At 39.2% G+C, this 26,300-nt stretch overlaps 1 protein-coding gene across 22 annotated transcripts in view; it reads left to right on the plus strand.

Annotated features, from left to right (window-relative positions):
- The window catches only part of DLG2 (discs large MAGUK scaffold protein 2), a 1,001,432-nt gene that overhangs the window by 486,730 nt on the left and 488,402 nt on the right, over positions 1-26,300 (plus strand). Inside the window, exon 1 of one of the 22 annotated variants that reach the window (XM_032099089.1) lies at positions 22,479-22,852. The exons of the other annotated variants lie outside the window; for them this stretch is intronic. Coding sequence (XP_031954980.1) covers positions 22,775-22,852 — 78 coding nt within the window. The 5' untranslated portion in view covers positions 22,479-22,774. Of the gene's footprint in view, positions 1-22,478; positions 22,853-26,300 lie in introns of those variants that run through there. 22 annotated transcript variants of the gene reach the window in all.

The raw sequence follows: 26,300 nt of genomic DNA on the forward strand, positions 1-26,300 counted from the left end.
GTATTATAACTACAGCTACTCCGAGAAAGTCACCAGGAATGACACACTAACAGAGTATGTTCAGAAGAGTCTAGTTGCTCACTGTAAAAGTGAATTAGATTGAACCAGAGTGAAAGCACTCTCATAAATGCTAAGTTGGCTCTATCTGGATGCATAAATTTATGGACATTTAATGGGACCATAAAACAGAATATAAATTTCCTCGCTAACTACTTTTGGTCATTAAAATTAATATGCTGTATGTTAGCTAAGCACAACACTTGATATTAAGAATATTTTAGAAATACATCTTAAAGTTAGTTGATCTCACAACACTCTTCTGTAGTAGCTAAGTCTAATTGCATCACTCTACTGGAGGACAGGAAAATAGGAACAGACACAGAGATCTTAAGTGATTGATTAATGCTCATGGTGAAAGCAGGATAAAGAACAGAGCTGCAAAAGTTCTCAACCACACCCTGGCAGGCCATTGCTCTTTATACAGTGGGCCAGTCAAATAGTGCACAGATTTGAAAGTAGCACCATAGAAAGGTTATTCTCCAACACAATCATATTAGAATAATGACTGTAACTTTCGATTTGGGTAAATCCATTCTCCCCCTTTGAGAGCAGAGGGAGAGTTGAGCACATTAAAAAGCTCATTGATTAGATGTCTCTGAGACACACTGCTGGGTGATATACAAACCTCAGTGAAAGATTTCTCTCTATTGGAACAACTGGGTTTAAAAGATGGTATTTCTAATAGGGATGCTTATTATAAAAAGCATATTTGGAATTGTAGTGTCATTGTATGTTTTAAATTAAGTATTAAACCCAAATTTTTTCTTAGCCTTGTCTGTTTCCCCTGTGAAAGAACAAGTGATGCAGCGTATCCAGATTAAGATCGATTAACAATTCTGTGAATTTTGCCCAGCAGCTATAATCGTTGGTTGCCTTAGCAACTTGGTAGATTAAATCATAAACTAAAATCCAGGGGGTTCAATTAAAAATTCTTGTTGAAATTCAAATTCTTTTGAGGGTGAAATGACCAAAGATTCAATACGCACTTGAGAATTCTCAGGGTTTTTTCCTTTCTCTTCAGTGTAATTTATTAGAAATGAAATATAACTCTAATATATTGTTTGGGAAATATTTACCTGTTCCCATTTATTATTGGTGCTAGTGCACTAGGAGTAATGAAGCTTTGGGGTTTTGTTACATAGCAAAGCATAGGATAAACTTCATCTTACTCAAAGAATAATCTGATCTATCATATTCTCTAGGCTATTTTTCTTGTGTTTGATACTGGCCAGAATTTATGCTAGCATTGGTCTAATTCTGCAGTGTGCTCCTAAATGACTTTGGTTTGTTGAAAGCTGAAACTACCCATTTTCCAGTGTGTGGCTGCAGAGTAGGGCCAAGATTCTCTGTTCTGTTCTTCCTGCTCCAGTTTGGATGTTTTCTATATTTCTTGGGTAAACAGCAGGGCCTATTCACCTTCTTTTGACCATACTGATAGTTCTGCTACCGGTTTTCTTATAACTGTGCTGGATTTTACCTCTTGTAGCTGTTTTTCTAGTACCCTGATATCCATTTATTTGAGTAGATGCATTTTTCCCACAATGCTCTTGAGGGAAGTCTCATTTTGAAAGGATGAGAAACTTGGGATTTTTCAGCCTGGAGAAGAAAAGTCTCCAGTGTGACCTTATTGGGGCCTTCCAGTACCTGAAGGGAGCCTACAAAACGACAAAGGCCCGTGACATTAAACGGAAAGAAAATAGGTTTACATTATCTATAAAACAGAAATTCTTTGATGTGAGGGTGGTGAGGCACTGGCAGAGGTGGCCCAGAAAAGCTGTGGATGCCCCCTCCCTGGAAGGGTTCAAGGCCAGGCTGGATGGGCTTTAAGCAACCTGTTCTAGTAGAAGGTGTCCCTGCCCATGGCAGCAGGGTTGCAACCAGATCATTTTTAAGGTCCTTCCAACCTAAATCATTCTAGGATTCTATGATTTAGAATCCTAGTCTGTCAACCTTTCTCAGAAAAGTCTTTGTCCTACAGGTATTCTGGTATGGTGCCAAAAAACACCAAACCATTATCCACCATGTGGATGCTAACTCCTTGGACAACTCTTGACTTTTGTTCTCCCCCTTGCACAAAAGGACCTAGAAATTAATACATTACTGCCTTCTATCTTCAGTTGTCCTAATGAAAAGTTTTCTTCTCTACTTATCTTCCTTTGCTTTGTTCTGAGTCTCACCAAGGACAGACTATCTGTTCAGCCACTAAATATATTCCACCAAACCCAAGGATATTTAGGACCCATTTTAGGCAACATTTTGTACTTTCTTACTTTCATCTTCCTTAAAGAGTTAGCACCTCTGATGCCTTTTCCTGGTCTTAAAATCAAGAGTCAAACATGGTTAGAAGGGGAAAAGGGATTTTACTTTGGTATTTATTTTGAGGATCGTTAGGTGCACTATGTTTAAGTCGAATGCACCTCCATGCACACCGCAATGCACCCCCCAAAAGATCTGGTATAACATTATAGGTTTTACTAATTAGCATATCTGTCAAAGATTCCCCTATGAGAGGCTCGAATGAGCCCCCCTCCCCAAGGAACCTTCCCCTGGATGGTTCTATCTTAGTTTACAGAATGTGTTCTGGAGAGGACCTTGAAGTCTGGGCACACTGATCCCTAACTATGAAGCTTCTAAAATGTTTAGTCTCCTAGGCTGACAAACAAGTCCAAGAATGTAGGTGAAAAGCACTAAGAATACAAAAGCTGTAAAAAGGTGTAACAGAGGTATAAAAGAAAAGGCAAAAAATCTTCATGGCATCACCTCTTTTTTCTCAATCTCTAGAGCTGACACTTTTTGTGGACAATGAAGAAACGATGAAGATGAGAGGAAAGAAGGTGTTTCTTTTGAAAGAATTAATTAAGCAACATAAATAAACAGAATATGTAGCATAAGAGCAACATAAATGTTCCTGCAGTGTTCCAGACACAGAGAGAAAACCAGTGTTGACCATTTAGTGTGGTAACAGAAGAAGCCAACACTTTCATTCTCTGTTTAAGTTTCTCAGTTACATTCTGGGCTTTGGTGCATATGCTACATGTTAGCAAATCTATGGAGAAGATACTCGGCAGCTATTCTGCAATTATCTCTCAATTGTGCTGAATACTGGTGGATTTAATAGATAAAAATGATAGTAATCAGAGAAAGGGAAGTTGATATAAAATTTAATATATTGTATAGATAAGTGACCAACATTTGACAGCTGAATATAAAGACAGATCCGAACTCCTTTAGGCCCTCTGTCAGCAAGAAATCTCTGCAGTTATATTTTATTCTACAAAATTATCCCTTGAAACCTTTTTAATAATTCCAGCAGTTATAACAAATTATGTTAAATTACAGAGTAGGCCTAAAGCATGATCCTAGAAGCCTCCAAATTCTGAATCTAGTTTAGAACATAAAAGTGTAGTTCTGGGAGGAAAAAAATATAGGATAAAGTATAGGAATTAAAGCATAGTAAGATAAAAAAGAAGCTCGTGTCTAGAAGATCGTTCTTTCACATGTGCTAAGTAATCCTCTTAATTATTTTTTTTTCATATGTTTTGACTGTGTGAGAGGAACTTTTTGATCATTAAAAGCTAATTAATGAGGTTTAGTAAAAATGAAAGTTCTGCTACCTCTTTCTCTGGAAAGTACTTCCTGGCTTTTCAGTGTCAGTTTTATAATCAACGTGTCCTTGCAATTTGAGAAACTCATCATTTTTATGTTATTTAATTTTTATGATGGGTTTTGCAATCCCAGCACAGGAGTCTTGTGCAGAAGTGTCCCCAATAGCTGCAATGAAACCTGGCTTTGCTGAGCTTTGATGCTGGTGTTGGTGAGAAATCTGTTCTGTTGCTGTTTTATTTACACAGCTGTTCTGCAGTTCTGCACCATTCTGAAATGACATTCTTTTGGTTTAAAGTCTTCATTCTGGAATCACAAGTGTAAAAATCATGCTAGCTTCATCTGTGCTCTACATTTCTTTCTTAATTTCAATTGCTAATTTAAAATTAATCAACTGGGAGTAGTCCAGAGGGAAACTTTTGTGATGAATGAATGGGTCTCTCTTGGTTTATTTACCCTAAAATAAGAAAGGATAAAGGGAAAAGGAGGAGCAGGTTTACAAATAATTTTGTATATATTCTTGGAAATTTAAACAGATTACTCTGCATTTATGCAGCCTGTCTTTTAGGTGTAATGAATACTATAAAGTCTTACCTTTCTTTAATTCTATTCACCCACAAAGCAGTTTCAATCTGCACACTTTGAAAGGCTCAGTAGGGATCAGCATTACCATTGTCTTCTGATTTGGTGAAACAAAGGCACGGAGTGGGGAAGGAAACGACTCAGTTGCAAACTTTCATGGCTGAGCCAGCAGATCACCCCAGTTTCCTGAGTCACTTTCATACCTTACCAGTTCTGTCCCATCACTAATAATCACTATTGTGCATAATAGATCTTTTTGTTTTAAATGAAACTGTTTGCAACACATCAGAGATGCTTTAATAGGACAGCAGGATTTCAGACATGATGGATGAGTGCTGAAGGAGTTGTGTTACCAGATGTTGGTGGGAGCTTGTCTGTCCTAGCAATAGGATCACATACTGTTGGAGACCTTGGTTCAGAGGTTTGGGTAGCTTGCAAGGCAGACATTTTTGAAATACATCTACAAAGGGAAGGGACCCTAAGGATCATTTAATTCCAAGCCCCTGCCATGGGCAGGGACACCTTCCACGTGTTGGTCAGAGCCCCATCCAAGCTGACCTTGACCTTCCAGGGATGGGGTATCTGCAAGTTCTCTGAACAAGAAATGTAGATCTCAAAAAGAAAAAAGTATCGAAAGATTCCTTGTGTACTAACAGCAGCAAGGGAGACATGTGATGCATTGCAATATTAAATATTTTCTGCTGTGCATGAGGATTTAAATGAGTGTTATCTTAGCAGAGTGATGAAATACCCAGCTCTTCAGCTTCCCCAGAGAAGTAGCTGGGTGATGGTCATCCAAATTATAACAAAATATATAGTTAGCTGAGGTAGAACTAAGTAGTTTGTCATTGGTGCGGTATTCTGCGAACCCATAAAAAAACCTTCAAAGCAAAGAAATCATAATTTAAAAATGTGCACCGTGAGGTCCATTGGCCAGGCCCTAGAAAGGAGATGTGCTGATGGAGAGAGATTGCTCTTTAAGACAGCTCTCAATGAGAAAGTGTTAGGAGGAGAGGAGAAGGGGTCTGAGTCATGCTGTGGACTTTAACAGATTGCTTTCCAACTGCCTACCCCAAGCAGAGCAATTGCTGGCACGTAGCATGTACTGAAGATGGATATGTACCATGCTGCCTGGCAGGCATACAAGCAAATAATTGTATCAGCAAGCCAGAAGCATGATTTTGATCTCTAAAGCGAGGAGGTAAATGAGGAAATAATTTTAGTTTTTATCTAGGTTGACCTAAAAGATTAGTTCAGTAAATTTTCTCCATTTTCTCTGTCCTGTCTAGCTACAGGTTTTTTAGATATAAATTAAAGACTCAGAAACTCCTGCATTGAGATTATTGTATCAGAGAAAAATGTTTGGATTTGGAGGCTTGCTTTCAGTTGCCTTCATGGAATTGGGATCAGATTGACACATTTTTTTCCTGTCAAATTTCTCTATGATTTCTGCAATTAATACATAACTTTTATTATGCATTAATGCATAATAAATTCCTGTCTTTTGCATATTTCAGATCAAGTTTTCATCTAAATAGTAAGATCAGGGTGTGAGTTAATAAAGCACAGTGGCATCCAACTTAACTATTCAATTGCCTTTTTTAGGTACTTTTATTGAAAAATGTAAGGCATTAAAAGAACATAAATCAATGCTAATAACCTTCACTAAGATATCCTGAATATACCCTTTGAGGTAGTGTATACTGTCATGAAGTTTAACAAAGCAGAAACATTTAGTCTGAAGTCTTGATTCTGCACTAACTGTACTTATTCAGAGTGCATGTGTGAAATGAATGCTAATACTGGAAATATGTTTGGCAGTGGCATGTTTTACAATGCCTTTCTTGCAGCTTGCAAGACGAAGCTCTGTGGGCATTATTCAGCTTAGCAGGGAAAAAAAAAGTCCTATGAAATTTTAAAGTGATACATTTGGTGATGGTAGAGTAGTCTGGCAGCACATTAATCTTTACAAGGGTTATCTCTCCCTGGTGGAAAACACGTAATAAGGTGCCACTCTTTTAAATCTCCTCGAACTGTATGGACAGGAAGGATTGTGGATGTGTAAGCCGCCAGGTTTCTGTGCAACTTCAATTCCTAAATGTTGTCACAAAGGACAAACTTTAAATGAGGCTGTCCTGGGTATTGTCAATTATCATCTTCAAATACGTGATTACACTTGCAGCCAGAAATTCTGGTGAAGAAATCAAATATACTATCTGAAAAACCTGGAGGCAAGACTTGCTTTAGCAGTAAGGGAGGTTTATGCAGATGGTCCTATGTAAGAAAAAGGTTTTTTCTTCCATAGTTACTGAAAAGTCCAGCAGAATTCCAAAAAAAGTTGTTGGGAGTGCATGGCCACAGAGCATGAATGTATACTTTGATTTTTAAAAACATATTTGCATATATTTAAAGTACACTGGGATGATTTTATGCCTTTCTTAAGTCAACTGATCATCTGTGTCTGTGAAACACAAACCCAAATATTTTCAACTCATTCTTTTAGAAAAAAGAATTTTCAGAAATAAGAGCCAAGAAAAGTATACTAAGATGTCTTTAAATGTCACCAATATTAAATCAAATGTTCTGACTATTACTTTTAACTGTCATCATTAATTGTACAGAAGGGATATAATTACGTATTTCTGACTGTCAACTCATGAAAAAACCACAAGAGCATTTTCTGCTCAGTAGCGTAGGATGCTTACAAATGCTCTTTCAAGGTGGGATTTACCTGGTTTTTGGACTAAAAGTGAGGTATGTCAGTTCAAGGTTGATATCACAAGTCCCATGATAGTAGAAAAAAGTAAGCATGATGTGTTGCTGGTTTTGTGATGGTTAGTCCAAGATTATGTGAGCAGTGACAAACAAACTTTCAGAAATCTCAGGAACTCTGCACTGGCAGGATACAGGGCTTAAAGTGAACTGTGTAGGTGCTATGGATTTTTAGGGATGATGCAGTCCACATCAGGTCCCAGTCTGGCAATTAGGAAGGACATTCTGCAGGGTGCAGCATCTGGAGGGAGTTGAACTGCTTTGAAGCAAAACACGATTTGATTATCCAGGGAGAAACAGCACCTGAAAGAATCTTGGTCTAGGAGTAAATTGTGCAATTTATCACAGCTAACAACTTTGCAAACATTTCTGGAAATTATTTTGCAGCTATAGCTTAAGATCTCCATCTGTACTATCTAAGACTGAGATGGTTTGAGTAGCTGTAAAGACTACCAGGCACAGACTAATTTGAGCCAAATAGGAGCTATTCTGACTTCTCCTTTTGAAAACAAAACACACAACAACAGACAACAAGTAGCAGCTCTCTCATCATGGCAATTTTCCCAGCACCATCCATGAGTGTCAGCTCTGCCACAGTGCTTGAACAGCGCAATGGGAGGTACTGACCTTCCCAAATAATTATGATTTTTTACAGAAGGGAGTGATCCAGAACTGTGCCTGTGGCAAGCCCTGCAGTGTGAATAACACACTAAACTGACATTGCTTGGTTTGGAAGTGGTGCCAAACTGCTGGTAAAACTACCTTCTTTTCCTACACTCTGCTGGATCTATGTCCCCGTCTTTGTCTGTGGGATTCAGCAGCTGACCAGGCATGTTACTGGAAGAAACTCTATAATAAAAACATTTTTTAAAAGTTCATATTTCTTTAGCAAGTCTGTAAATTTAAATTTTTCATTTATTTCTGGCCAATTTAAGGTTTCTTCCCACATATTCTGCTATATTCCTAGAATTTCTTTTGAGGGGAGAGAAGGAAAACACTCTATGCAGTCAGTAAATAAAATGTACTATCAAAGCAAAGGAATGTCCCCTCATCTATTCTTTTTGGATTACTTCTTTGTGTCATGGTGAAGAAATTTTGAAGACAGACTCTCTGTGATTCCTGCGTCATAGGCATAAAACATTTTCTCATGAACTGAAAAGCTCTGAGGTAGAATGAGATACTTAAAAAGTGCTTGAAGACTGACAGATCTTTAATGAATTATGAATATGGTATTGACCTTTTTTTTCTTTAACAACTTAGTTGGTAGATGTTTTGTTGCGCTTCAAAAAGTTGCCGAATTTTTACTTCACAAAATATTATTGCTTAAGTCTTACAGGGTGGAAGTACAGGCAAAAGAATCTAGAAAAAAAAAGCCAGATGACCTCTTCTAGCTGTTGTGAGGGATCTGTGCTTAAGCGAGTTGGAGAATAAAGGTAGCAAGGTAATCAGGTGTTGGGAGGAGAGGAATCTAATAAAGTTCAACAAAGGCAAGTGCAGAACTGCTCTTGGGGAGGAATAACCTCATGCAGCAGTACAGGTTAGCTGCTGGAAAGCAGCTCAGCAGAGAAGGACCGGGGGGGCAACAAGCTGTCCAGGAGCCAGCAGTGTGCTCTGGGGATCAAGAAGGACAATGGTCCTAATTCCTTTTCCTGGGGTGCATTGGGAAGAGCATTGCCAGCAGGTCACATGAGGTGATCCTGCCCCTCTACTCAGCCCTGATGAGGCACATCTGGAGTGCTGTGTCCAGTTCCAGACTCCTCGGGACAGGACAAGGAACTGCTGGACAGGATGCAGCAGAGGGCTATGGAGCTGATGAGGAGACTGGAATATCTCTCCTGCTATGAAAAGCTGAGGGAGTTTGGCTTGTTTAGCCTGGAGAAGAGATAACTAAGAATTGATCTTATCAATGTACATAAATATTTTAAGGGCAGGTGTCAAGAGGATGGGGCCAGCTATTTTCAGTGGTGCCCAGCAACAGGCACAAACTGAAATGCAGGAAGTTCCATCTGAATACAAAGAAAAACTTCCTTACTTTGATGGTGACAAAGCACTGGAAGAGGCTGCCCAGAAAAGATGTGGAGTTTCTTTCCCTGAAGATACTCAAAAGCATCCTGGACATAATCCTGTGCAGACTACTCTAAGGGAATCTGTTTAGCAGGTGCATCAGAACCAGAGGTCCCTTCCAACCCCAACCATCCTGTGCTTCTGTGATTTATGAGAGCAGTTTGAAAGGAATGACACTGTGTCCGGTTTTTATCAAGCAGAAAGACATTATAAATGAAAAATGAATGAATACATAAGAAAGAAGAGAAAGTAAAGAGGGACACTGACAAATTTAGACAGTTAATCAAAGACAAGAGAGCCTGCTCTGTACATTTGTAGCAAGTTTTTTTTACATGGAGTTTGACAGAGAATTAATACACCTCAACCTATCTGTGTAGAAAGCTCCATATTGTATGCTACACATGACCCTAAAAACAAAGGACTAAGGAAGAGGAAAAACACAGCAACTGAAGATGGGCGACTGGGGACAATTATCCCTATTATAGCAGTGCCAGGAGCTGTCAACTCAGGCTGATCAGCAGTTTAATGTTCAGCATTAAAAATAGTAGAAAATAGTAACGATCTATAATATTAATTGAAGAGGTGGAGAAGAAAACAAAGTCACAGTAGCTTGAGACTGTGCTCAAGGCCAGGCTGGACAAGCACCCTGGTCTAGTGGAAGGTGTCCCTGGCCATTCATAGCAAGGGATTGGAACAAGATGATCTTTAAGGTCCCTTCCAACCCAAGCCATTCTATGATTCTAATTTTTTTTCACATTGTGATATACAGAAAATGCTTTTGGTTTTCAGCATTAAGCCTTTTTTGAGGGAATGCCAGATATAGATTTCCTTAAAAAAATACATTAAAATTGGAAAATCCAGCTTATGCATCGTTTTCGAAGTCTACAAAGCATTACTGTTGTGTCTAGAATACAGAACCAGTAGTCTCCAGAAGGTGTGCCTCTTGGAAAATTCAAATATTTCTGAGCTTTTATAAAATGATTCAAGTTATTGTCCAGACCGACACCTTGTACTGCTAACACTTTATTCAGCAATACTGTGTGAGAGGTCATGACATCCATCTTGTGCAGTAACTTAGAAAATAAAGTGACTCACAACTGCACATCTAACACACCCCAGGCTTCGGCCTCTCTCTTTCCGCTCCTATTGCCCTAGTTATCTTGCCAGACTGTCTGTAAATGTGTCTTGGAGACAGATTGTTGTTACATGCTGGCCTAGCTCTTTTACCCTCATTTTCTTCAAATCTTTTTTGTCTGAGAATGGGTATATTCACTTCTGAATGTTGCCAAATACAAGCATTTGAGAAGTTGATAAAAGTTCTGGCCTAGCTATGCATGAGGCTATTGATTTTATACGGAATTTCAATCACTAAATCACACACACCTAAATAATCATACATCCATAAATTGCCGAGGCTTCTTGGATAGGCAAACCACTTACATTTCTGATTCCCAAAGCAAAGTTGATATTTATTAGTCAACCTGTCTGCCTCAATAATAAACTCCTATAGCTCTCAGTGTTCGGCCTCATAAAATGTTTTGTAAAAATATGCTCCTCCCTAAGAGATTTGGAGCAGCTGTTAAGCAAGCCAGCTGAACAGCTCTGCTCAGTTCCACTCTAATTAGAGTTGAGCACAAAACTGTATTTTTGCTTTTTAAATCTTATAGGTATAATGCTTCAGTTCACATTAAAAATGTGATCTAGAATCTCTGTTGTCTCTCCGGAAATGTTCTGTCACATGTGAGGATTAAAGTTTGGATTTAAAAAAAAAATAGTAATGTATATCAAAATAAGGAAGTGGAAAATTATTTAATTATAAAAAACATGTGAGTGCTCATAAGAAAAATGGTGTCATTCAGACTATTTAATACCATGGTCTGTACTCACAACTCATCAAAGGATAAATTGCTTGTTCTTGCTTAGCTTCTCCCCTTTGTGTCAGATAAATTACATCAGAGTTAAGTTCCAGAATCAGTATTTATTCATAAATTAACTCAGGGCTTTTATGGTTGTCAATATTTACTTCCATTGACCTGTGTCAATGATATTTACTTCCAGTGACACTGCTAAAGTACTTTCACATGTATGGAGAAGCCTAATTAGCTGAAAGGTATTACTTTTTGTAGCTCTCTGAAATATATTAGTCTTCATGCTTTTTAAAGAAATAAGGTTGGAGGTATCAAATGTGCACGACTTTCGCAGTCTATAGTTTGACCTTTCTTTCCAACTGTGGAATTGTTTGTAGGTTATTGTCTGGTGATGACAATAGCTAGATACGTTTTAAATGCCTAAGCCTTTAGGTTTTGTATCCAACACTGTCTGGAACATGGAAACCCATTCAGGCCCCCTGTTTTAAGTGAATATTCAAATTTTTTATGTATTGTTTCAAAAACTCTGAAATACTCTTAAGCAGAAGAACACATGCTCCACCATAGCCAACTGAAAGAGAAAATGTTTTTCATTTGGCAAAACTCCCATTTAAATCTGTGGAAGAAGATAATTTAATTCAGGAATTACAGGGGTTGGTGTGTTTGAAGAGAAACATCCTACAGACCATCCTAAGTTTAACTTTATCTATCCTATGTACACATCTGTCTATTTCTTTAAGTTATTACTGGGAAAATTGTGGGGCACGGTATCAATCAATTACAAATTTTACAGAAGCCAAATCCACATTAGGCATGTACTTAATTTAAAACAATGTTATATAATATAGCAGTGGTTTAGAGTCATATTTTACTTACAATCCTGATTTTAAAGCCTGCCCGAGAAGGACACATAGGTAAAACAGCTATTAAAAATTATATTCAATAACATTTTAGCACTCTATTGATTGCTCTAGACTAGAGCCTATCAATGCATATGAAGCAGATGGACCAGATGTTTAAATGTAGCTCGGATTATATTATATCAGCTTTAACTGCCTCCCTCACACTTTGCATAGAAAATCACTGGGGGAAATTATCTTGAGTTCTGAAGGCCAGAAACCTGTAAGTAGTTTGTAAACAGTATTTTTATCTTGAGCTTCCAAAGGGTGAACACCTTCTTGTAATTTTGGACCAGTTTCACATAAGTGACTTTGTTTACATATGTTTCAAGCATTGCTTGAAATTGATTTCTTTCTTTTTTTCTTTTCCAGTCTCTGAATTTGCATTTGTAATGTAGCTTGCTTTGCCACTGTGCCATGTTCAGTGCTTGTGTAACTAAAAATGCAGCTCTCTCTCAGCAAAGCACATTGCACATTCCTAAATGTACAGCTGCGGAGGCTGAATCCTAGGCTGTGTGCCCTGTCCTAGAAACAGCTGAAATGGTGACTTCTAAAGGACTGTCTGCTACTCTGTATCTCTTTGCACTGGCAAAGAAGTGTGAGATTTAACATGTAACGTATCCATTAACATTTATCCGTGATATATTGCTTGGGATGTGCATTGAGCATACAATGAGAGGATTAGCATGCTCTTCCATACACTTGGCCTGATGAAAATCCAATAGGCAGGAATAGCTGTGTATCGCTGTGGAGATGTTGCCTTGAAGTACCCTGAGGTAATGCATTCGTGTAGCACATTTGTGTTGTCATGCTCTGTCCTGAGCTTTAATGGGGATTTACTGTTCATAATAGATGAGATAATCAAAAGGTGTATTCCTTTAGCCTTCTTCAGACTAAGACCATCTGAGACTGAAAGATTGTGCTGACTGCTTATCTCATCTTCAAACCACATCAAATTACCCAGACATTGGTGTAACGCGTTTGCAATCTACCATCTTTTTGTTGTCTTCCTACAGCATTACTGCAGGCAGAGTACCTTCTCAGTAAGTGCGTAGCACTTAATCCTTTATTTTTTAGGGACTGCAGAAGTATGCCTATTTTGTACTTGAAAGGGTAGGCTTGAAAGTAGGAAGTCGACATGTCAGAGGGCATTTTAACAAAATAATAGCTTTGGCAGTCATATGTGCTTAACTGAGTAGAATGAGTGTGGGAGGGTTAGGCAGGCTAGTGCCAGGCAGGCAGGCAACTGGGAGCACTTATCATGCCCTCATCATGCACTGCACGTGGGGCTTGGTGTAATAAGGATGTGCTCTGGATCAGAGCTGGTGCTCACAATCCTGCAGACCCATTGCTGTCTCTAAGGACAAGACTGGTGGGTTGTGACAACCAGCAGTATCTGGGAGCCTGAGCCCTCTAGGATAAGGCACTGCTCAGAAGTCTGTGCCCTTTTATGACTTTTACCTTCACTGAACCTTTTAAGACTTTGAATGGCAAAGAGGAAGAAAGTGGAGAGAACAGATTGTTTCTCTTAGGATCAGAGCTCCTCTCCAATGCTGGGAATGGGATTTTGGCACACTGCTCATTATTTAACTCTCTTGTCTGGAAGCAGAAAGCATTTTAGAGCTTTTGGTTCAGTTCACTGTAGAACCCAGAGACACAGAAAAATAACTGGAGCCCTTGGAGATACTTGTTCTGGCGCACCACTGTGGGCAGGGCAGAGTTGTGTTGTGCAAGTCTGTGTATATTAAAACTTTTCTGCATTTAGCTGTGGGGAGTGGTGAAGAAGCAGTCCTTCATACAGCTTTGGTTTTACTTCTGGGAGGTCTAGGCATGAAATATGGTGCTTTCCAGGATGCTTGAACAATAAGAAGCTGGGACTTGCTTGTTTTTGTGGTACTTTCTGTCCTTATGATCTTCTCTCTAAGTTCACATGAGTTCATTCTAGCATCTTTGTGGTGTCTTCTGACACATGAGAAGACAACCAATGTACCTGGCTTGGAAAAATTCAGTTTGCAGAAAGGTGTGGAAGAATCTTTGATCTTTGATTTGGCAGATCTTTGAGGCTGCTAGATGTATGAATCAAATTAAAGTATTTTCAGTGAGTTGTGCAGAACAGAAATTTTAAAAATATCTGTTGACTGGGATCCCAAAGGAAAGTTAAATGTAAATGTAATTTAGACAGCAGTATTGACAGCCCTGGAGAAGGCTGAAATGTTCTGATTTTTTGATGAAAATGAAAGATAAATATTTTGACAATTTCAAGGAACACTTTCTCAATTTTCTACTGGTTAGAGATCTCAAAAAGTTTCTGTTTTCTTGAAACACTCAGATTAATTTTAAAAACTTCAAAGTGTTTGGAAAGATGCTATTTTTTCTTCTTGTCCTAAAAAACTATCACAATTTTTTTGGATTTTTTTTTTTATCAGATCTAGTCTGTCTCTTGTTGAAGTATATCTCACTAGCAGTATGCAGCCTCAATTCTTCCCCTGGTTTTCAAAATCCACTGCGATGAAATATTTCCCTCCACCACTGTGTTTCTCATCCTTCTCCTATCAACTGGGCTTTGCACTCAAATGGAATTAATTAAGAAAATCTCATGTGACTAATTTTCTCTTATACTTTTTCAACATATAATTAATTAATTAACTGAAATAGGTTGGACAGGTAATTCTTTATTTTAGGTTGTAGTATTTGCTATATATTTTTTTTTCTGCTTTTGAAGATGTCATAGGTTTTAGAAGAATAATTTCTTGTCCTTAACCTCGTATTTCCTTACAGTTCCTTTGTCTTTTGGTCAAAATTGATATAACACCATCCTTTATAATTTATTGCTGAAAGGGACATTTTCATGTGTCCCATTACAATGAAGCATTTGTGCAGTCAGGTTTGATGTGGACTCTCACAGACCTTTCAGCAGAATTCTGTATGATTTTGTATCAACCAGTGAGGGGGTAGATGTTGTTCTTTCTACAATGCCTTCTCTCACAATAACTCACATTTGTTAATACCTTTTATCTTTAGACTGTCCCAGTGTGGTAGAGCATGATTCTTTTCATTTTAAGAGTGAGCAGCTGACTTGCAAAGAGTAAATAAGCTCATGCAGAAGAATTTTAGCAGAATTAAGGGACAAAACCTGGTGCCTGGTCTGCTGTGGTTTGGAATTTCCTCTCTTTGCTTTGCTTGGGCAACAGAAATGTGGTGAGTCGGTTCCACATGCAAGATGACCTCTTCTTTGTCTCTGGCCCTAAGAATTGTAGGTGGTCCTGGATAAAGACTTGTTATCTACCCCTCATACTTAGTAGTAGAGCATCTTATATTGGAAGGAATGAAGTACATCCTTTTCCTTCGTATTTTTTGTAGTTTGCATTTTAGCAGGAAAACATTGCTTTGTTAAACCTGTGTCCAGCATTTAAAGTGTTCAGCATTGTTCTTAGCAACTTGCCTCTGAAGTGCTTTAACTTCCCAAGTGATATTGAACTGTTGAACTGTAGTACCTTTTCCCAGGAGCTGTGAGGATCACAGCCTAGAAAAGCTGAGGACAGGGATAAAGAGCAAGAACTGAAATGAAAACTGGCAGAAGCCATTGTCTGTTGCATTTGTTCTCCACATGTGGGTTCTTCTCTAAGAAGCATAAAAAGTCACTCAGGAGTCTCTGGAGAGGAGGGGCTGCTCAGCTGGAGCACGATCCAGCCAACAGCAGAACATGGCTGGAGACAGTGCCAGGTGGGAGTGGGGAGCTGCTGCTTTGCCAGAGGCTTGGGAGAGGGACCGAAGGCAGCCCAGCCTGTGAGATGACAGAGAATGGTGTGCATGGGCTGCACAGACTCTGCTGCTGCTCAGGAATGTGCTACTGAGTGGGCTCAACCCACACAGGTACACGTGTGTCTGCTTGCAAGGAGATGCTGGCATGAGATTAGTTTATAGCTATCCTGATAGATCTTATCACTTGTGATTCCTTAATGTTCCATAATTCAGTGCAACCTGGCTTCTTTTGCATGAGGATTTTCTGGAGAGCTTGGACAATGGCAAGAGTTAGGTACATCCACCTTGAACCTTTAAATAATGCTGGGTCAAAGCAGTCCATGTGATTCACTGGTTCAGTGCCTATAACTTGCAGTGTTTCTGCTTAAACTGACTTTTTAATTTTGCTCTTGGGGCTGATAAAGTGAAAGTGAGATTTAAGGAGGTCTTTGAAAGAAAAGACAGCTTGTCATCAGCCAGGAATAAAATAATGTTTAAGATGGGAGGATATATATTCCCATGCTTGTGCCTGCAACTGTTTTTTGGGCTTATTTTTGATTAGCAGGGAGGTGAACAACTCCTTATAGGCTGCTTGGCTTGCTTTTCCTAATAAAAAGATCATATGGAAAGTATGTATGTCAGTGGCCCTTGTGGGTGGGTGTATGGACATTTGCAGCCTTCCTGCTTCTCACTGGATCTAGACAGGAGAGCTGTGACTGGCATAGGACTGAGAGAGGGTGTGCCACATCTGCCTGGCTTTGGCCATGGCAAACCATGTGGCCACACCCCGGGTCAGAGATCTGGGGCTTCAGTCAGTGTGCAGATTGTCCGATTTCCTGTATGTTGGTTACCAAGTCACTTTGTGCCTTTGTTCATCCCCACCCGAAACAGAGATGAGTCCACCATCACTCGGGTTATGTATAAGTAACGAGAAAACAAATGTACTTAAATGCTATGGGATGGGAGGCACACACACAGAGCTGTAATGTAAGTGTTTCCACACTGAATTCAGTTTTGTTCAGGATTATATTTGGCAAGTGCTTTGCAAGATGTACTGGTGACACACATAAGCACTGCTTGCAGTCTGTGGTTCCTCCTTTTTTTCTCTCCCCAAGGATAAATTTTGTAGTTTATGTTATTTCCCGTGGGAGTGCTTGCCATGCAAATGTATAACTGTGCTACATACACAGTGCTTTGATTTGATACGAGTCTGAGCAGCATAATGGCACATCAGAGGATTTTATACGCCATTTTGATTGTGATTTCTTAACACAGCAGGAAGAAATTTAAAAATTTCTATTAGAAAGGTGAGGCAGAAAGCAATTTGTGCTGAACCAGGGACAAATAGGGAATAAACTGGCATTTTTTCAAATTTTTATTTATTTTTTTAAGGCTGCTAATGGTTGTTATATTACTTCTGTGACTCACTGGAGTTTCCTATGCACCAGCAGAAACTAGAGCTGAAAATCAATTTTTAAAATCAAAATTAAGTACTGCAATTAGGTTTTTCTCCATTCCAAGACTTTGCAAATAAAAAAGGAAAAAAACTGTGTAAATTTAAAGCATAGTCTGTTATGCCACCATGCTGTAAAGTGCTAGAATACATTCCCATGTGCAGGGATGTGCTGAGTCGCTGTGTCTAGCAGAGCACTTATTCCATTTCCATTTCCCGTCCTTCCACAGTTAATGCTCTATTTCAAGCAATTTTGTAGAACACCTCCTCATCCTCTCTTCTCTTGACCTGTTGCACCACAGGTGGCAGGTTGAGTGCCATCTACCCCATCAAATAATAGATGAGCAGAATAATAGCAGTGATAATTGCATGGCAGAGTGCAGGCACAGAATATTTGGGGCCTCGCACTTAAAAGGAGGTCCAGAGAAAAAAATGCCTGCATTTTATTTCTTTACTGCTTTGAAGTATTGTGACATTGTGTATGAAATTCTTCATGCCCTCTGCTAGGAGACAGCTCTGCCATGCATCAGGAAAGGTGACAGAGGAGATGTCTGCATGCAGTATCTTCTGTTTTAAGGGGAAATTAGACCTGGGGCAAACTCGTAATGTCACATCTGGGTTTCTGAAAGCATAATTTCTAAAGATAAATGATTTGGCACAAGAAATATTAAGGGAGTAGAAAAATTTAAATTGGAAGAGAAGAGTATGAACCTCTGTCATCCTTAATATGCAGCACTTCATTTTCACTTATTTTTTTTTCCATTTTTATCCCATCTCTTCCTTCATCTTCTGCTTCTTTTTTTCCTCCCTGTTCCCTTCTGTGCAACATTTCTTTGTCAGGATAAGTGACTGTTCTCAGAATCATTGCACTATTGCATTCTTGCCATTGACTTAGATGTTCCAAGGAATCATTTAGCTTTTAAGCAACTCAGATTTCATCTTTAAAACTCAGGATCAAAAGGTAGAATTTTAAAATTTTTATTGTAGAAAAAAAACCGTTACAAAATATCATAACTGGTAGAAATTACCATAATTAGAAATTTACATACTCTGTAGTGGTGGGACTGCACCTTGAATCCTGTGTTCACTTTCTGGCCCCTCACTACCAGTAGGACATTGAGCGGCTGGAGCATGTCCAGAGAAGGGCAGTGCAGCTGGGGAAGGGTCTGGAGCACAAATCTGATGAGTAGTGGCTGAGGGAGGTGAGGGTGCTTATCCTGGAACAAAGGAGGCTCAGGGGGACCTTATTCCTCTCTATAACTACCTGAAAGGAGGCTGCAGTGAGGTGGGGGTTGGGCTGTTCTCACAGGTAACAAGCAACAGGACAAGAGAAGATGGTCTCAAGTTTCATCAGGGGCGATTTTGTTGAATACTAGGAAAAAATCCTCGTGGAAAACCTTGTCAAGCATTGGAACAGGCTGTCCAGGGAAGTGGTTGAGTCACCATTCCTTAGGCATTTACAGCATGCGTAGATGTGGTGCTTATAGACGTGGCTACACATCGACAATCTTTCCAATCTCAGTGATTCTGTGATTCTATTCTATGATAATCCTTCACCTGTATTGTATCTGTAACAGACTGTGTTCTGCAATGGCCAAAAGAGAAGTCTGAGCATGTTTTGGTGGTGCTGACTCTTACTTTTGGAAGAGTGCCCATGGGTTTTCTATAAAAATACTGTTTGTTGCATTCGGAGAAGGAACGTTAGTCCATTTGCCATTGTTTAGAGGGAAGAATAAAAAATCAGGTCCTTACAAAACCTTGGGTCTTCCATCTGCTTAAAGAATTGTGAGGTCTGAGTGCCTAAAATTTATATCTTCTGGACTGAATAGCAGACATTTAGATTCCTGTCTTTCCTAGTATTCTGGTCATTAAATAGTATGTCTTGGCATCATGTAGCTATGTAAGATAATTAGTTGTGCTGGGGATGGGAAATGGTTGCTTGTACAGTCAGCCAAATCAATATCTGTTCTTGCCTTGTGCTAATAAAAATAAAGCCAGCTACCTTAGATTCTCAGCAGCAGCTCTGTTCCTGTACCCACAGCTGTGGAATGTTAACAAATAAACCTTGGAGTAAAGTGATTGTTTTAGATCTTAAGTATTTCATCTTTAACTTGTTCCCTCTCCTGTCCATTTCACTGGAAACAGTTCTGCAAACCCTGAATACTAATCTTTCCATCTGTCTTCTCATTCTTACAAGGAGGGCATTATTTATGACTGAGCTGTATTTGTATTTTAAATGGCCCTGTCATCACGTTTTATGACTACTGTGTGTATATACTCAGACAGAGGTTGGAGAGAACCAGAACCTACAGCTCACATCTATCTTCACCACAGGTGTGTGAGCGGGAGGTTGACACCCCACGTGTGTGCTGTGAGAAGTTACCCCTTAACAAGGGAAAATTAATGCTCTGTCTAAAGCGAAGCCAGACTTCTTCCCGAGTGCTGCTTAAGTGAAGCAGCAACGTTAAAATTGAAAAAGGAGGCAAACTGTCAGAAATACTGGTGATACTCATTGCATGCAAACAGTTGGCAAGGTGTTTGAGACATCCATCTGTTTCAGTACCGAGCATTAATTGCCGTTGCTTGTGATGTTGGGGAGCCATGTCATAAAAACAATACAATTCAACAGCATAATTGCTCTGTGCTTATACCCATGTGCCCACTTGTGGTAAGACCAATTCTTCTCATAGAGGCAGAAGAATGACATTTAATGTATAGTTTGGATGTGGTTTGGTTTACCAAAAACCACCCACTCATTTGCAGAAAGAAAAAAATCTGTAAAATCTGCTCTTAACTGATTATCTCCTGTCTGTGATAATATTGTTGCTCAGTGACATGCATCTCTCTGTCCTTGTAATGTAGCACTTCAGTGAGCAAGCTAAAGTACATATTACTCCTGTGAGGAGACAGCAGCTGGGAGTTGCAATTCTTCTAAAGCAGCTCGGCTTGCAGCACTTCTGTAAAATGCAGCCTTCGTTATGGTTACAGTAAAATATTCATAATCATAAACTCCCTGGGTACCAGTAGAGCCCTAATAAAGCTGCTATTGGCAATGTATGGCAGAGTGCTGCATGATGGAGCTGTAAGGAAATGGCTTGCAGTCTGACCATTGCGATACTTGGGGGTTTGCATAGATCTGCAAATGCATGCGAACAGTTAAACTGTATTTCTGACTAGAATCAGGATTGGTTTTTGGCAAGATTTATTCTTCCTGATCTAACATTTTCAGTGGGTGGAGAAAATTACCTCCCTATTGCTTTGTCATTATTTCTTAAATGAACAATGTATTCTATTTTTTTTCTTCAAGTGGGATGAATTGTGGCTTTTTATTACCCCCTACTTTTCCTGAATAAGTAGTTCAGTAAAGCTGCTAATGTTGATGATAAAAGTCATAAAAATTGGATTTTATTGTTTAATGAATATTTCCTTCAATTTTCTCAGCTTCTGAATATACATAAGACTATATAAATAGTTGTTTGGGAGAATGTACCCTTTTTTTGTTGTAGTGCAATGATTTCAAATTATACTTATTCTCTTCATAAAAGCATGGGAGCAGAGTGGGAGAAGTGTTCTACTGTTTATGCATATACTATGGAAGTTTTTTTTTCTTGTTCCTTTAACATTTATAGTGTTGGTTAAGCTGTGTAATGATGTTGCTTCTCCTTTTCTGCACCTTTTTTTTTTTCTATCCATGTTTCCTTACAATGGTATCCCAGCTAGAAACAAGGTCTCTGATTTCTTCCTAAATTTTTCAGGCCATCTTTCTTCCTTCTCTTATCTACCCTCCCCTCTATTTTAGGACAATGTCTTTCCACAAATCGGGTGAATAGTGAGAGGCTGCTACATGGCATAATAAAGGTTTTCTCACCTTGGAGAGTCTATCTTACTATCAGCCTAGAGTTCAGAGAGCTAAAGTGGTGTTATGGAAAGACAGCTCTTCTATAGCAATCGTATTCTAGATGAGACATGAATTTACTCCATGTTCTGGTCTTAAAACTTTCTGGCTGCCAGGATTAACTAAATATTTGAACTGGAAGTAGTTAGTAACTATTTTCTTCCCAGAAATATTACCAGTTACAAAATATTTTATCAGAAGGTTTTAGATGTCAGGGAAAAATCAACCATATACCTTGGAGTTACCTTGAAAAAAGCCCTCACTATCTAAGAATTTCAATTTAGTTAACCAACTTACCATTTTAAAAAGTGTTGAAGAATTCTTTGAACTCCCAATAATCTTAACAGAATTGAGCAGTTTTTGCCTTCAGGCTCAAAGCTTGGGCAATGCCATCCAGCTACAGTAACTTGGTTGTTGTATCTAAGTTATAAGTGGGAGTGGAATATTTTACATTTTGATTTCGCGTACCCTGGAGAAAATAGTTTCAGCCATTCTCTGAAAATCCTGGGGCAGAAAAGGTGTTTCCCTGTCCCCAAGAGCCCTATACTAAGTTGCTCTGCCTGTATTTCCTTTGCCATGCATCAATTAATTTTGGTTTGCTCTTTACCACAGAATAGGAGAGCAGAAATTACTCCCACATGTGTGCATCCCAAATCCAATGCTGCACACAGGACAGCAGTGGCTCTCCTGCATGTTGGTATCTCCACACTTGTAGGTGGGAGGACATTGGGCAGGACTTGTCTTACAAGTGCTATCAAATACAACACATAGCTGTAAACCCCATAATTTACAGCCTTGATACTGCATCTGACTGGGAGGAACATCTGGTTTGTCATATGTCTGGAGCCAAAAGAGTATGTTTCTGCTTATTGTTTAGCCATTATAACTGAAGAGAGGTGCAGGGGTTAAAGCTGAAGTGTGTGACAAAAGGAAAATAGTGCATTGCTGTTTCACTGCAAGAATAGGTGTTCAAAGGCTCTTCCCAACTCCCAACAGAGAATAGCTTGCAATTAAAGGGAGAGAGAAAAGCATACTTAGGTAGGGCAGAAGTTTGGAATTTGGAAAAAAATCTATCAGGTTTCTGTTTCGTGAAGGCATTATCAAAGAAAAACAGAAGCCCTTGGTTGAGTCTTAAATCCTTCAGCAGAGCATGTGTGACATCAGCAAGTGAACTGAGCAGCTCTGATGCCTGTCTGTTGTGAACTGAAACTAGGTACCAAAAATATCTCTGAATAGACCCCAGACCGCAAGAACAAAGTAAAATCAATTTTCCTTTCATATCTTAATTGCCCTGAAACACATGAAACACCTGTTCCTTCACCTTAACAGTTAATACACATTTCTATTTTTGGCACTTTTGTACCCCTTTGCTTTCCTGCAGTGCTGTGTATCTCATTTTTGAACTGCTGCTGCTTCTGTTGCATGCTGGCAAATCGAAGAGAACCAAGGAGTTAAATTTCAGAACAGGAGAAGAGGAGGTGAGCTGTCTGCTACAGTAGTTTACTGCAGCTTCCTTTCATACTGACACATATGTAGTTTGTGGTGACAGTGCTAAAGAACTGCAGACAGGCACTTAGCAGACTGGATGTGAGCTGGATGCAAAGATGCCTCACCCTGGACTTCCTGCTGGCAGTATGTAAATACACCTGCAGACTGGCCACACTGGGTGGTTTGTTTTTTTTTTCAGAAGGCAGCATGAGAGGACTTGACAAAGCAACAGCACAGTTAAGACCTTAACCAGCATTAGATCTGTATCTCAGTTGTGGGGGAAGTTGTTGGTTTTTTTTTTTTCCCTGTGTGTGTGCTGCATATTCAGACTGAAATCTTCATCACTACAATGTTTGCTTCTATCTGGTATGCCAAGAAGCTGGGACGCAGGTTTGTGCATAACGCCAGGAAAGCAAAAGCAGAGAAGGTACGTTACTAGTGGGAATATAAAGCCTTATGTCTCATGCAAGCTGCCTGCTGGCATCCTGTTGTGTGTCTGCTTAGCTTTTTAAAAATACCATGAAAAACGACCTATTGCTATTCCTGATTTCATGCAAGAATCCTTCAATATTTTGCATATTATTAAATACCGGGGAGAAGATCTTTTCAAAAGTCTTTATGTCCTCTTTTGATTGTTTTTCTCTCCAAGATAAACAGCTGTACATCTGGTATGTCTGTGTTAAGGGAGCACTCCAGTGAACTTGTTGCTGTGCTGCATTATTTTTCCTAGTACCATATTAGGCTCTTAAACAACCCCTGATTGTTTGCTGCTTGTATTTTTTTTTTTTTTCTAGTGTGGTACTAATGAGTATGGAATAACATATTAAGCATTTATAATGTTTGGGAATTTTGTTTCATGGTACTTGTTGAAACTGTGCTGCAGCATGGATCCCTTTTATTTTAAAAAGATATAGGTATGTAAAAATGGTCAGTACTGTCTTTCAGTATTTTTCTGTCATAAAATTGAACTGTATTTAACCAGCTGTTTTCTGGAAGCCCCTGTAGGTTAAGAGTCTTCTGCCTTCTTTCTCCCTGAAAAAAACTTGAATAGTTTTAGAATTTGCAGTGATGATATTTAGGGGGTATCAAGGCAATTGTCTTTTCTTCTAAGCATAGAAAACATTTAGTTGGTTGACCTGCAATCCAATTTTGTCTACATTACCAGACAAACCATTTTCAAAATGGGACTAATCTCTCTGTTATAAACTCAGATTTAGATTGGGGGAAAAACTTCAATGTAATGTTATGAAGTTACCTCATTAGTCTGGTAATGATGGCTTCCTCTTTTCCTTGTTGTCTTTGATGTAGTCAAAGACTTTCTAAAGGGGCTGCTCTATTATGTCTTTAATACATCTTATGCTATGTAATACAGCCACCAATCCATTAAGCAACTATCATTGCCTGAATTCTTTTGTAACTGGAAAAGCCCTTCACCTAGAGAAAATTATTAGCAAAAATATATTATGTTTGTGGTTGAGGGGAGGATGGGGAGAGATTTGCTTTTTCTGCAAAATATTCCCAATGTTTAAAAAGGTGCTGTGTGGACATTTTGAAACTTAAATATGCAAGTCATTGGGAAGTTACTTAAATAGCAGTGATTTATCTATTTCACATCATATACATAAGGGGGAAACGGAAATGCAGAGAGCTGTACATGGGACTGTCAAACTTTCTCTGTCATCAATCACATTTCCATAAAGAGAGCATCAGATAAATTCTCCTGCTGTTTGCATATAGCTATGGGAGGAAAAAAAGTTGCAGCCTGGATCTTCCTTAGTCCTGAGGGGCTCCCTCCAGAGGAATATTTGCTCTCAGGCTTCCTCCAAGATGACAGAGGCAGGATGAGTGGACACGTTCCACTCCTGACACAGTGGGGCTCACCCAGCAGCTTTAAAAACAGATTTAGTGTGTGTTCCTTAAAGCATATATGATCATAGATTATTTCAGTAACCTTGAAAAATTTCATAGAGCAGTGCCAGAGTATTCCCTGAGAAAATATTTTCTTCTCTCTAGAGTCTTGTAACACCAACAAAAAGAATGCTTAAAAAATTTGCCTCTTTTCCTCTTTATTTTAATGTATTTTAAATATTTCTGTATAGATTTATTATAATGCTACTTGTTCATCCCTATAGGACTTTCAAAATAACCAAGACAACTTAGGTCCATGCTATTTAAGCTTTCAAGGTATATCTAACAGTTTTTAGGGAAAAGCTTTCTTGATATTACTTGAGCATGCTATTAGCATATTTACATGGGAATTTTATTTTTGCCAGAAGACAATAAGTATGCAATAAACATCTTGTAAAATGTTTACTTATTGACTTACATAAAAAATAAAATTTCTTTCTTGGATGTTTATTCCACAGTCAGGGCTCATTTACATTTTTTAATTTTTTTTGTCCTTCAAATCAAACTTTAGCAAATGCAGAAAATCCCATTCCTAGCAGGATGCTATTTCAATAAGTGCCATTGATGATTGGAAGCTGATCAACGCTGACATCTTCAGTATAGTACCTCGGTACCAAGAGAACACAGATAGAATATAAATCTATCAAAAAGTAAATTCAAAATAGCATTTAACTGCATGCCTTGCTTTGGTTTTGACCTTTTTTTATGTAAGGGTTGAATAATCAAATTATTAAGCAGTTTCATTTTTTTTTTCCTTAGAAGAAGAATTAGCTGTTTTTCTCCATGTGCATGATTTGAATAAGACATTGTTTTCTGAACGTGCTTTTGGAGGTAGTAACATTCAGCAGCATTTTCTAATACCATATGTGTGCAAAAAGATTTTCTTGCAGTAAAGATCTGGATAGTAGGAATCAGAAGACTATGGCTCCTTAACAAATTTTTCTGTCATGCTTTACTTCTTTACATGAGTACAAGTCAAGAATTTTTTAAGGGCTATTTCTAAGAAACAGAAATTTTGTATGAGCCTATTTGTTTTCTTAGGATGAGGAAGAAAACTGGGGGGGGAGGGGGAGGTGACATTAGAGAAGAGGGTTACAACATGGATTGTTGTGTGTGCACACACATTTGCACAACCTGGCAGTGCAGCTCCTTTGAATGTCAAAGCTTTGGGCCGGAATTGTGCAGAGAGAGAACGTGAACTTGGATCTCCCAGTGTCTGTTTAGGGAAGCAGAGTTTCCAAGGTGTGAAGGGGCACACAAAGGCAAGGGGAAGGAAGGTGTCCCTGCCCAGGTCAGGGAGGTTGGAACTAGGTGATCTTTAAGTTCCCTTAAAACCCAAACCATTCCATGGTTCTGTGGTGACTAGGGCAGTCCTTGGTGGGAAGAGCTAAGCAGCACTGATGTGACAGCTTGGTGCTTCTGTGTGTGTGCTCTGCACTGCATGAGGGTGTCTGGTTGTGGCCATGTGGGTGAGCTTGCCCACAGTGTCTCCAGAGCTCCCCATCTTTTCCAAAGCTGGAGCTCCTCTCCCCATCCTTCCCAGATCACCCTACTTTCCCACTCATCTCCCCATAGCTGAATACGGCAATCCCTGCTCCAGAGGAGCTGGCATGCAAATTGCCTCTAAATGAATGGGGCTTGCATTTTCTTGGTACTTTGTGACCTACAGCACTGCAGCCAAGGCCTGGGGGCTCTCAGGAGCTGGAGAAGTGATCTTGAGCCCTGGGGAAAGGGAAAGGGGAAAGGGTATGAGCAAGCAGCAGAGTTGGAGGAAGGAGGTGGGTTTGTTCTCACTGAGAGAGAGAACCCTGGGTAGTTGCTGGGTGTGCTTTCTTGTCTCCCTAACCAGCACCTGCTGTTGAGTGCAGCCCTGCTGCTCCTGCCCTACCTTTTCAGTTCTTGCTTCTTCTCCAGCCTTGGAGTTTGTGCTGAGATGGGCCAGACCCTGTGGAAAGGCACTATCTCAT

Source organism: Corvus moneduloides, chromosome 2, assembly GCF_009650955.1.
Source record: "Corvus moneduloides isolate bCorMon1 chromosome 2, bCorMon1.pri, whole genome shotgun sequence".
Taxonomy (NCBI): domain Eukaryota; kingdom Metazoa; phylum Chordata; class Aves; order Passeriformes; family Corvidae; genus Corvus; species Corvus moneduloides.